Below are 12,768 nucleotides of genomic sequence, written 5' to 3'. Positions count from 1 at the left end.
CGATTGATAAAAAACCATCTTGGTATTTTATAGATGGATAGATAGTTTATGATATTAATCAGGGTGTTACAAAATAATACAAAATTAAAAACATGCTTCAACCGATCTTGATGTCAACCGATGTCTCGGCCTTCGACATCATGCTTAAATCGTCTCGGTCCAGACCCACATCATTGATATTTCGATTCTTGTCGAACTCTAGATGGCGCAGAAACTTGCGTCGCTTCTGCACAGCCAAACGGCGTACGTTGCGAAGCTCCTCTTCGGTCATTGGCGGCTGTCCCTTGATGGGCAAGTGGGCAAGGGCGTACTTCATTGTCGAAAATTTTGTATTTCCGTATTTGCTTTCCGATGTTATGTATGACGATTGCTCAATAACATATGAATAATAGAGGCATCTCCGTCTATGTTTGATTCTATGAAAACTAGACGATCCGTAAAACAAAGTTCCAGGAAGGCCTGTCCAGTCTCTGGAAAAAGGTCCACAGCAAACTCCATTCCATCTACGGGCTTCTAGAGAGTCTATAATTCAATGTGTTCTGTACCATTTTCCACTAGGTGGTTCTTGCTTTGACCTTCCACTGATCTAAGGACAAACTATTTTAAATGCCATTAATTATATTTCGCATCGGCTTAAATAGTTTGACTGACAGTTAAAATTAAGACAAAAAAAAGTGTATGATCAGGATTTAGTTGCATATCAAAAAAACCATTCTTTGCTCTCAGACTAAAAGCGACGAGCACATGGCGTGTGTGCGTGTGCAGGGGTCCGGGTCCCGATTTACTCCTTACTTTACTGGTTTCGACTTCCAAAGGCCGTCGTTGAGGAAATGGTACGTCTCAATACCGATGCCTTTATTCTTGGCCAAACTGCGGGAATAGATCGGAGAAGGGAAAGCGTTTTTTAAGTCTAGATCAGCCGTGCACCACTTCCCACTTACATTTCTTCTGTGGATAGCGTGAGCAGACCGATGGCCAGCGCGTGCTCTTTGCCCTCGGCCATGATGGCCACCACCGTGTTCTTCTCAGCCGGCGTCATGCAGGCGCCCGGCGACGTCAGGCCAGGGCACATGACATTCGCGCCACTCAAAACAAAACGAATGGCACCCTTGTCCACCTGCTCCATGGTCACAAAGTAGGGAAACTTGTGGAGAAGGCGCAACGTCGGCATCCATGGGCCATCTCGATGCCGGAAAAATACTTGCTCGCCGGCGCCGTTTAACAGAAGCTCGATGTGGTCATGGCTGTCGGGAGGCAAGCCGTAGGATAGAATACATTTTATACTCCCTGTACAAACAGGGCAGGCACGGCACTCTCAACTTACCATTTGGCAATGCGATACGAGTCCTTCTTGGGCAATATCAGATCAATGTGTGTCTCTAACTTGGGATAGGCTTCCAGCAGCTTGGCACGTATGCCTTTCTGTACGGACGATTTAAGCTGTTGTATGGACGAGATACTGTCCTTCTCCTCGAATCTAGATATTCATTTGAATTAGTGCCAGCTCAACTGCGTCACCAATCTTCAGATTTTATACATACTTTTTGAACATTTTGCTAAAATTTTTAATACCCGGGAGTGCTGCAGCTGATGCTAAAAGGTGGGAAACAGTGTTGTCAGATTTTGAGACACTATAAGCTAGATTGCAGAAAAAAATAAGCTAGAATAAACTAATATAATGGATAATTGAATTCTATTGATATATTTTTTTTAAATTATTAATTAAAGTAATGACAAGATATTATCCATTATCCATATTATGCTTGAACTGGACGCAATATGTTTTTTAGCGACAGCATGCTGGCTTACTTCGCACAACTTGGCCCCAATTGCTGCCTTACAAAAGCAGCAGTACGATTTTGTGTGGTCAGTTGCGTAGCCACTCCCTAAACTCATCGAAATTTAACCAGAAATTGTGGAAATTTTGTTTATTTATATAAACATTTTTATGAATGTAAATGGACATTTATACACAAAATTGGATGATACCAAAATACGAACAACAAATATGATTTTTGTCCGATTTCTCGATAAAAATTAACAAATATTACAATACAATCCAAAAACAAAAATTGTTTGAAGCCAAAATTAGCTAAGCTGATTTTAGAATAAGCTAAATCTAGCTCAAAATAAGCTAAAATGGCAGCAGTGGTGGGCCAGCGATAATAGTACTATCGATAACATAGGTGGTCGGATCGATGGTATAATCTGAGAGGATTGCGACTGCTTGCTCGGGAAGTGAAGCAGGAATATTTTTGCAGGATTTCTAAGAGCTGATTTCTGATTTTCTTATTGAATAAAATAAAATTGTATGATTTAGGTTGCAAGTTTATTTTAGCAATGGCTGCACCTATTTATAGATCAATGTATCGATATATTTATTATCATCCCTACAAAATGTGTGTCGGCATATCGGTTCCAGGTAAAACCATGCTGCAGGGTGGCAGTATTTTACGGTATTTTTAATACTTTTCGGTAGTTTTAGAGGTAAAAATTATAATGGTACATAATGGTATGTTTTTCAATTTCGTCAATCTATTAATTACATTTTAAAAGGCTTACAGAAATCCAATAAAAGCAAGTATAAGAATAGGAGACTAAGCGGATCAAATTATGTGGGAATGGCAAAAGGATTTATCTAGCTAATAGTATTCGACTTAATATTAATATTAAACAATAGGAACGACTATGCTCTTTCGTTTTTTTTTTTTTTTGTTTGATCATTTTCGGCAAAACCTCTTTTGACACAATATGCCATAAAAGCAAGTGGTTAAAATGAGCCAGTTAAGTAGAAAATTGATTTATTAATCGGATACATTTATGTGGGCATGGTTGAAAGTTCTATGTAGCTAGTAATATTCCACGGAAGATCACAAACGAGGAATATGTAAAATAGAACTTGAATTCGTCAGTATATTTACGATATATTTTTTAATTGAGACAGTATGTTTCGTTATATTTCTGAGGGTTGGACGGCATATTTTATCGATAAGTCCTCGGTCACACTGCCAAGCTGGCTTTGTTTTCAATTTGACATTTTTCTATTAAATGGATAATATAAATATAGTTTAGTTTCTTATATATATTTTGAGAAGCCTGGTATAAATATTTTTTTTTTACGAATTCGTACAACGGCAGAATGGACCCAAACGGCAGCAACCAGACAGCGGGTAAGGCATTCTGACCATTCTGACTAAGGCTGACTCTAACCAATAATCAAATTTTCCGCGACTCTAGTTCAGCCATCAGCAAGCGAGATTGTGCAGAACTTCATCGTGGGCGTGGACACTGGGCTTGTGCGTGCAGATCTAGCCGATGACTGCATGCTCAGCCTTTTCGGGCGCCAAATTAGGGGCGTCGTGGCTGTGACGGGCTTCATCCGCACCCAGATATTTAACCGCTTCAAGCACATTGGCTTTGAAGACGCCCGCCCCTGCACTCCATCGAAGGAGGTATTCATTAAGGAGTGGTTTGGTCCAACTTTCGAGCGAGTGCGCCGCCGGATGCACGAGCAGAAGGAACGAGAACGCGCCATTTCGGAGGGACGGCGCATTGCGGTGGGCGATTCGGAAGGGGAGGAGGAGGTGCAGTCACGCAGTTCCCCCCATCTCGCTACACCACCACGTCCAGCCATCAGACCCGCCATGGATATGCTGCAGTACGTCGAGGCCAGGGGTGTGATGGAGGACGTCGAGGGGAACAGAAATGACGGCGGCATTCAGCTGTACGACACGCAGCACGTCCTGTTGACGCTGGGATATCGTCAAACTGCGACGGCCAGCATTAGCCTGCGCGACATTGAAGTCTGCCTGGCCATTTACGAGGACTACCGCCCATTTCCACGACAACGCCAACGCGGATCTGTTGCCATCTCAAGCAATCCCCTGACAGATGACGAGGCCGAAGAACCAGCCAGCAGCCATCCGCTTAGCCATCTGCGCAGTGTGCGGCGTACTCTCTTCGCTAGGGCTGAGAGCGAGGAGCCGGAGCAAAACCCATTGGAGGATTCAGTCGAGCCCGTTCCGGTGGAGCCCTCTCCCTCCAGCTCGCAGTCCCAGTGCGAGTCCCAGGACCAAGTGCCACGAATCCCGCCGCCGCCTGTTAGAGATGGCACAGGAGAAATGCCCGCCAGTTCTAGTGCTGGATACACAACACGCAAGCGCCAGCAGCAGCGTGAAACCGAGGTGGCGCCCAAGCGACCGGGACGCTACGGCCTGCGCTTCTAGGACCAATGTTTAGGTCCATTAATCAGCTTTTCAGTTAAGTTTATTATGTATTAGTTTCAGTTTTAGATCCCGATAGCACAATTTGTAAATTAGTCTATGAAATTCGCCCTTATATATCGGCATTTTTGTATGCTATGCATACGAAATCCCATCCCACACCCCAAACACATTCACCCAACACACCCGCGCCCACCGTTTAGGCAAGGCAAGAGTATTCTAGATGCTAAAGACTGATTCCACTTATTTGGGCAACACACTCCCCTATTCCCTAAACCCCCAACCCACTATTCTCAATTCCACAATTATGTACTGTGTTTACATAAATTTTATATTATAAACTTATTTATTGAATTTCGATGTTATAAATTAAACCAAAATCATTAAATATTTTTTTAAATATTTTAGTCAGCTGTCTTCAGAAAACTGTTCTCACCAATGCGAACACTTAGCCGGGGTCGCAACTTTTTGAATGGTGGATGTATTGGCTGTATTTAGCAAAGTGTTCTCACCAATTCGTACACTTACCCGGGGCTGCACCCGGTTGTATGGTGAATGTATTGGCTGCTCCATTAAACGTTCTCACCAATACGAGCACTTACCGGGGCCCACAACCGGTTGCATGGTAACTGTATTGGCTGCTCCATAACACTGTTCTGTCGTGAGACAAACCCCATTTAAATATTTAAATAATCGAAAAAAAATGTGCTATGGAAGTAAACACTTTTAAATTACGAATAATACTAATATCTAGAATCTAAAGTCCAAAAGAACCCTGGGAAAATCCTTTTGCTGGATGTCCAACAATTTTGTAAGTTACAGTCTAACCAAAAACGGGAAAATTGCCTCAGATTTGTATATACAATGTAATTTGAATCAAGCATAATGCCAGACCAAAAACCACCGAAGATCTGTTGTATCTCCGATAAATGATGGACAGGGCATATATTTATATATAAGCATACACACATACATAAGTTCATATATCTCTCTTGTTTGAAGATCAATTTTTTTTGCCACTGCATGAACTCCGATCCGTAGAATCATGAATAATGGCTGCCCGTAGGCCAGCTAATACCCGGGATAGAAGAGATGGGTACACGTAATAAATTGTTGCTCCTGTTGTCAGCTCTTAAGTGGGTAGAGTGGGACTAGGGCAGCGGCGGGGGAGGGGGAGGGACTGTCTATTTCCGTACGGTACAGGCAGAAAATTAGATAGAAAGAAAATCCATTTGATTAAAATTGTACGGGCAGAGGCAACCTGCAGGGGGTGGGTTGGGATAATACGTCCCTTCTTCCCCACCTACTGGTGCTACTGATGCGGCGGGTGCCGGGTGGTGCTGGATGGTGCTGGATGGTACTGGGGGTGGTTCGCATTAAGACATCAAATAGACAACAAAGTGGGTGTATGGTGGGGGGCCTTGCAAAAAACCCTGACAGCAGTTCGAATCGTTAAGCTAGCCAAGTGGAAAAGGCGCACAGAAGTTCACCACGAGCTCGAGGACTGCTCCTGGTCCTCCTGCTCCAGCGGCAGCTTCTGCTTCTGGTTCTCGCTGCTCTCTGGTGCTTGAAATTAGATTTCTGCCGCTGCCCAGCCCCAGCCCCAGCCACAAGCCTGCATTCGTTACGAGGCCTTTGCGAACCGAAGGCGACACACGCTTCCCATTCGAATTGGTCCATTTCTGTATACCCTGTACTCCGGAAGGGTTCATGGATACGTTGCACTCGTTGGGACTTGTGTAACTGTCAGAGGAAGGAACCTACTTTTTGGGGTGTGTCTGGATATCTGTCCCTGACTTCTCTCCTCTTTCCCAGTTGTAGTTCATGGATTTTTACAGCCAGAGAAGAAAAAGCTGGCTGGAACGATAAGTTCCTTGTAGCAGATCGTATCTGTGGTAGAGTTTCCATATCCTAATAGTAGCGGGTACTCCATAGTCTTAAGAGCTCTATATATGCATTCGCTGTCTTTATTCGCTTGCCATCTCGCTCGGCTCGGCTCGGCGTCGAGTAGAGTTGAGTTGAGCCTGGCAAATCCTTGGGTTAGCTAGAACTGATTTATGACTGGAGCCGTGCAACGGCAGCAGCCTGACCGGGTGTGGGGCTCATGGGGTGTGTGGGGTGTGTGGGGGCGCCGACGCCGAAAGGTGGGGAGTGGAGATGTTTACGAGCGGATTAAGTTCTGCCTTCGATACAAATTCCATTTGAATTTAATGAGCCCAAAGATTACAGATCAGAGCCAGAGAGAGTTGGAATGGAATGGATTGAGATGAGTGATTGTGGGTGGGTGGGCGTGGGGTATGGGGTGTGGGGCACGAAGAGATGCATTTTTAATTGAAAGATGTCGCCAGTCTCTGACTTGACAATCCATCAGATGGCCTGCTTCTGGCGCGACGCCTCCGCCCCCCCGACGAATCCACTTAGAGTGGAAGTTGCGTCTAATTTATGCCGCCTGCGCTGCCCGTTGCCGCCTTGTTCTCAATTAGTTGCAACTGCAACATCGTCTCCAACAGCGGCTGTTTACCCCGGGGAGCATCGCATCTCCACTTACAGTTGCCGCGACAACACACACCACACCCAGAAACTATTCGTCTAGCATTACACGATACTTAACCGCCGTTTATTTATGTCCCTGTCAACGCTTCTCAGCTGCCACCGTTGTCTCCCCCCGCCACTTCACGCCACTCCAGTGGCGCCCCTCCCCTCTCTATATTTGTGGCCCCAAAAACATGCAAAATTCTATTACGTATAGTATAGTAGTGGGGCTCTAGGGGGGGATGCTTTTGGTTAATTGAAACCTGTTGTAAATCACAAATCATATTGACTGCTGTTGCTGCCTCTGCTCCCCAACACAGAAGAAGCTCCACACCAAAAGAAGAAACATCGGCAGATGTTGTCGGTTTTTCATAATGTTTTTCCTTTTTTTTTTGAGCGGGTCATCTGCCGCTCGAAAGCTTTTTCCAAGCAGCTGCATGGCAGGGGGGGTATATAGTAGATGTGGAGATCTTTGAAACATTTCATTGGTTGTAATAGATCTTCAGCAGATATATACATAGTTGAAAGAGATTTCCAATAGTTAGTTGAAACTCATAAGATATGGGGGAACAGGAACAGAAAGATGGGGTTAGATCATCTCTAATTGAAAGAATAGACAGGCTCTAGTAAGTAACAAGGACTTTCTAGGATAGAACAGGTTTCTAGCGCTCTTAATACCAACTCTCAGAATAAACCTATTTGTTAAGACAACATTCAACCCCATTGTAATCCCCACCAGCCATGACAGCCCTGGCCCGGCCACGGGAGTAAAGCACTTCAACTTCCAGCCCATAAATTTTACCCTCAAACTGAGTTTTAAGTTGATTCCCGCTTGATTACTTCATCAGGACAAGGACAAACAACTAATGGTGAAAATATTGCCATTGATTTTGCGACAAGTGGATTCATTCCCTTCATGCCATCCATATACCATCCCATCCCATCCCATTTCATCCATTCTTATTGCGCATTTTGCGCATTTGTTGTCACTGGTCCGTGCCGAGTGTCCTGTGTCCTGTGTCCCAGTGTCCTTGGCCCGTTACAATGGCCATTTCCGATTGTCGAGGGTGTCATTTGGTAATTGTTACAAGCTGCCGCATATTTGGACAGGCAGCGCACTCGAAAACAAACAAATGACTCGAACAACCCTCGTTGTGCTCGGTTTCTGGTTCCTGGTGGTGGCAGTGCCAGGACATCCACCCCATCCTCTCATTTGTAAGTGGATACGCATTGAGACCACAGCAGTAGCATCCAGCATTCAGCATACAGCAGAAGCATCATCAGGGCCAGGGCCAGGGCCAGGACCAGGGGGCAGGGTGAATGAATGGATTCGGCAAATGTCATTAGTTTACAGTTGTCTGATTTCCATCCTTAGGCCTCATTGGGCCCTCCAGACATCTCAGAGAGATGTTGTGATCGATGATGACATCTCCATATCCATTTGGTTGTAGTGGGCGATGATTATGTTGCTGATGTTCTTCCAAAGAAATCCGCAGAAAATGTCACTGCTTGAAGGAGAAAACATTTACAGGAATCCCAGGGAATGATCCTCATATTGAGCTGTATTCCTTTCCATATGATGCCATGATGCTGAGTTAAATTTAAGATTCTGCCTTTGCCGAAAGAAATTCTTAGACATAAAAACTAATCAAGCAAATCTAACAAATATGTATATGTAGAATGGATCCCACAGAATATTTCTTTGAAAGCCCAACTGGAACCTATATCTTAAGGCTATCGTCCCTTTGAAGGGAAATGCCAATTATCCGAGTGGGAAAGTATATCTTTATTTTGTAGTAGGTGGTATATAAACTAAGCCTTACACAAAAAGATTCCATGAGTCAAGTTCCATTCCCCACTTCCTTCCGATCTTCCTGGAACTTCTCCCATAATAGCATTATCGAATGCCTCTTCCCAATACCAACTGGGGAGGCAAATTCCCAGACAACTAATTAATGTCAATCTCCTGGGGAGTCGGGAGACGGAATCGGAATCGGCTCAGGACAACATGCCACGGCATAACCCCAAGGTCCTGGAACACAAAACAGAGACAGGAACAGGAACAGAAAGCAGAAAACGAAGACAAACAGGGCCAGGATTGCCCGACATCGGTCTACTCGTAACTCAAAAAGCACTTAACCCATAAAAGTGAAATAATTCGGTGGAATAACAAACGCACTTAACAAATTACAGATGTGAAAATTTCATTTTCGGTGTCCTGCCCCCAGAAGGGGGATGTTTGTGTTTATTCCCCCAAGTGTGCTCGTCCGTCCGCCCGCACTCTGCATTCCACAAATTAGAAAATGATTAATGGACTCAACCGGTTGCACAGCACATTCTTCCGCTCCCCTCTTCGGAAATCCCATCGAAACTCCATGGTGGCGCCGTCGTGGTCGCATCCTTGGGCAGGGACACTAGCCACCATGCAGCAGGCAGCAGCCAGCAGCCAGCAGACACCAGTCACCAGTCACCAGCTACCGGGGAACTGGTTCAGTGCGTCTGGCACACTTCAGCATAAAATAGCACTCAGGAGAATCGAGAGGGCAGGCCACGGACACCCTCCTGTGTGTGGTGCTCGTCCTCTTGCCGCAGGAGTCACGTTAAAATCACTCTTCCGTTTCGCGTTAGTCCATGAGCCACCCCAGACTCTCGTCCCACTCCTGGAGGAGGATGGGATGCTGATGGGATGTTAAGGACGGGCGGATGTTGCTAGTGGGGGCGGGCGGCGGAGGGGTGTGTTTGTTGTCATTTATTGGTGTTGTCCGGGGCTTCCTTCCTTCCTCTTCCTCCTCCGGCGGAGGATTGTGTGATTTTGTTCTGGGGTCACGCTTTTGCTCTTTTTGATCGCAATCGCAATCGCAGCCCCTTCCCCAGCCTCTTCCCCTGCAGCCCCTGAATCAAATTACACTTTAAATCCTTGATTTTAATCTGAAAGGGGCTGACAAATGGATTTTTATGTCAATTTTTGTTTCCCAAATTACTGATACTCACCTTCCTGCTGCCATCCACTTCAACGGCGACTGGGAACTGGCAGCGGCAACCCCTCTCTAGCCAAAAAGAAGGGCTAAACAATTGAATTTTGCATTTTGACACAACAGAAACCCCGGGGGCGACAGGGAATTAAGGATGAGGCAGCGGATGAAAGCAAGGAAGGAAGGAACACAGGAATCAGTGGGCGTTGTCTCTGCGGGGCGGCTTTTTAATCTCTGATTGGATTGCCGAGCTGTTGATGTTTATGAGGTTGCTCATTTTCCGACACTTTTCAGCCCGTCACGTCACCCATTCCATGCCCTCCCATCCCACTCCATTCAATGCATAATCCTTTGCGACTCTTCTCCAATTAGTGCACACGAAATGCATTAAGATTGGAGGCAAGTAGAACCCGAAGGAAACACCTTTTACAACACTGAAAGATGCTTTGAAAATCCACCGAATGTAACTAGAGAACGTTCTAACTGGAGAGAACAAAGCTGCGCCTCCACCTGCATAGAGATGGCATCTTACCATTTGATTGGATATTTACCTATCTATAATACCAAAATCAAAAGTGGGGGATGCGCGATCGTAACACAGCAGATATTTATAGATATCTCTTTTCCAAAACTCTTGCCAAACAGTGTTGTTTAAATCATAGTTAAGCTACCATTTGGTACTGCCTGCAGTCCAGTGTTGGTTAATTGACTGAAGAAGGGAATTAGGGAATGAATCCAGAGCAACTCCGCAAATTGCAAGTCTCCATTACAGAAACCCTTCCTTCTATTGGTATTTATTTTGTGTCGCAAGTGTTTCCATTCTTTAAATAGTAGAGAATCAAATCGCATAGATCGTATGTCAAAGGATTTTCAAACCAAGACCAAGAAGACAATAATTTACTTCAATATTTTGGATATAAATCACAGAAGAACTTTAAAGAAAGACTGATTTAAGGAAGGAGGCCACGTTCAACCGGTTTCACTTGAAGACAAATTTTTGCATTATGGTCGACATCTTACATTTTTCCACGTCAAATGAAAACTGAAACTGATTCGGGAATAGGAGTCTAACCTTGTGGGCGCTTGATAATTAGCGATGCTTCTCACACAGATACCCACGATGCACATGCAGATACATAATATATTTTAACCATTTTTACATACGTAGGACAGTCGTATCTGTGTGAGTCCACTACCAAATGGACAGTGTCATAAAAATTTAAAACAACAATATTTCAGTGTCGCAGCAGGACATCATTGTTGCCATGTTAACGCTTATTTTTTGTTTACATTTTTATAATTTTCAACGCTGGCAAAGTCGTTGTGTCGTCGTTTGGGGCTTAAGAAGCCAAGCTTAGAAGTGAAAGAGGGCACAAAAGAAGAAGCCGAAGAAGAATAACCAGCAAACAGAGAAGAGTCTGGGGAGGAGACGGAGAAGGAGGAGTAGCAGCAGAGGAACGGGACAGACAAAAGGAATTTCGCGGTATTTTCACGCTTGATGCAACATCCAAACAAACCCGAGAGCTGGAGGAATCGGACTTGGGATCGGAATCGGGATCAGGGCATGCCGTTCTCGGTTTTGGGTTTCATTCAAAGGAAACGCGACTTCGCATCGATAGTCTCCATCCATCCATCCATCTCCATCTCCATCCCTCATCCCTCCTGCCCCTCTCTGTCTTGCTTCTGGGGATTAAAATGATAACAAGACTTCATCAGCATTCGAACTGGCAGCTTTGGTTTCATAGGAAAGGGTTCGTTCGCTGTCTTCTTTGTTCTCCACAGTCGTTCCCCTTCAGTGTACAGTAGGACACCGGCACCGGCACCGGCACCTGCCCGGACCCGGGCCTGGACCCGGACCCGGAGCGGTTCTCTCCTTTCCCTCCTTTAATGTTGTTCAACCACTCTTTGCTTTATCCTGACTTCAGATCTGTTTTTACGCTCGAGTTTCTTTGAAGTGTTTCAATTTTTGGACCTGGGGCAAGGAGGATTCTTGGATCTTAGGAGGAGCTTGTGTTGTAATCGCGTTAGGTTCGACAAATGCAATGGTCTATATAAGGAGAGAGAGGGAGCATGTATTGATGAAACTAAATGAAATATTGACTAGTAAGACCATGTTACAGTAAGAGCTCTCTTTGTAGACTAATCTTTCAGGGGAACACATAAAAACTTTTGCTGAATTCTACATTTAATCATCCGATTCGTTCTGCGACCACCCATCTCCATTCTCATCCTCATCGTCAGGCTTAACATTCTCCTGTGTAATTTTAACGATCCACCACAACGATCATCGTCAGTGGGATCACAGCAGAATGTTGGCCAACAACTCAATTTTGTTTTGGATTTTATGGCTTCATCTGTACCTGGGCCTGGGCCTGTGCCTGGGACACTCTGGCGTCCGGACGGTCGATTTTATGGGGCATAATTAAAAGTTTATGGTTAACGCCCATTCGGCCATAGATCAGGGGCGCCTCCGAGTCCCCCCATACCCATACCCATTCCCATACCATAGATGGGGGCATTAAATCTGCAAAACATTTGCCCAAAACAAAAGTCACTGATTGTCTCCGTGAGTGAAACTGTGACTAAGGATTGACATAAAGATTATCTTAATGGATCGTGTGGCCGTTTAGTTTAATTCTGCCTTAGTTTCGATCCCTTGGATCGATGCGCGCCGGGGGGTTCCACTCGGTTCGACTTCGAGAATTCCGGCTTCAGTTCTGTTGTGTGTAATAAAATCTGCATAAATCATCATCGGATTGGACTCGTTCTGTTCTGTTCTGTTCTGGCCGATTCGATGGGGATTCCGTATACCGGTCCGTGACCTTTTGGGTCTGGGTCTGCGACTGTGGCTAATGAGGGCGTTGCCAATATGTCAATTTTGGGGCGCCCCTTAATAAGCGCAGAAGAAACCCTCCGGCCTGTGCGGTCTATCCGTTCTTTCCGCTGATCTTTTGGAGAGTTTTGCGTATGATAAATGAGTCGCGCGTGCCCCGAAACTTCAGAGCAGAGCCCATTCTTGACCCACAAGCCGCAGTGCAGTG

The 12,768-nt window shown here is 45.1% G+C and overlaps 2 protein-coding genes across 3 annotated transcripts; one reads left to right on the top strand and one right to left on the bottom strand.

The window, feature by feature from the left end:
• Positions 1-600: 600 nt before the first annotated feature.
• MCTS1 (malignant T-cell-amplified sequence 1 homolog) lies at positions 601-1,769 on the bottom strand. Of its 2 annotated transcripts, none has more exons than XM_002134112.3 (5): positions 1,753-1,769; positions 1,542-1,593; positions 1,325-1,477; positions 942-1,244; positions 601-870 (listed from the first exon to the last, which is right to left on the bottom strand). In XM_002134112.3, exons 1-5 carry the CDS (start codon positions 1,754-1,756, stop codon positions 789-791), a joined length of 594 nt encoding a protein of 197 aa, XP_002134148.2. In that variant the 5' UTR covers positions 1,757-1,769; the 3' UTR covers positions 601-788. The 2 variants fall into 2 exon arrangements, with proteins under 2 accessions (XP_002134148.2, XP_015041718.2); XM_015186232.2 differs by having other exon boundaries at positions 1,542-1,638; positions 1,753-1,768.
• Positions 1,770-2,975: 1,206 nt separating this feature from the next.
• On the top strand, positions 2,976-4,606 carry rux (roughex). Its single transcript, XM_001354810.4, has 2 exons — positions 2,976-3,170; positions 3,238-4,606. Exons 1-2 carry the CDS (start codon positions 3,140-3,142, stop codon positions 4,224-4,226), a joined length of 1,020 nt encoding a protein of 339 aa, XP_001354846.3. The 5' UTR covers positions 2,976-3,139; the 3' UTR covers positions 4,227-4,606.
• The last annotated feature ends 8,162 nt before the right edge of the window (positions 4,607-12,768 follow it).

This window comes from Drosophila pseudoobscura, chromosome X (assembly GCF_009870125.1).
Source record: "Drosophila pseudoobscura strain MV-25-SWS-2005 chromosome X, UCI_Dpse_MV25, whole genome shotgun sequence".
Lineage (NCBI taxonomy): Eukaryota > Metazoa > Arthropoda > Insecta > Diptera > Drosophilidae > Drosophila > Drosophila pseudoobscura.
The sequence above is the reverse complement of the archived record's forward strand: the minus strand, read 5'-3'. Positions and strand labels throughout refer to the sequence as shown.

Bases quoted from the DNA above. Each gene is read 5' to 3' on its own strand.
- rux (XM_001354810.4), top strand. From the start codon at position 3,140: ATGGACCCAAACGGCAGCAACCAGACAGCGG. The intron at 3,171-3,237 runs GTAAGGCATTCT...CCGCGACTCTAG, and splicing joins CGGCAGCAACCAGACAGCGG to TTCAGCCATCAGCAAGCGAG.
- MCTS1 (XM_015186232.2), bottom strand. The intron at 1,478-1,541 runs GTATGTATAAAA...ATGAATATCTAG, and splicing joins TTTAGCAAAATGTTCAAAAA to ATTCGAGGAGAAGGACAGTA. The intron at 1,245-1,324 runs GTAAGTTGAGAG...GCCTCCCGACAG, and splicing joins TCGTATCGCATTGCCAAATG to CCATGACCACATCGAGCTTC.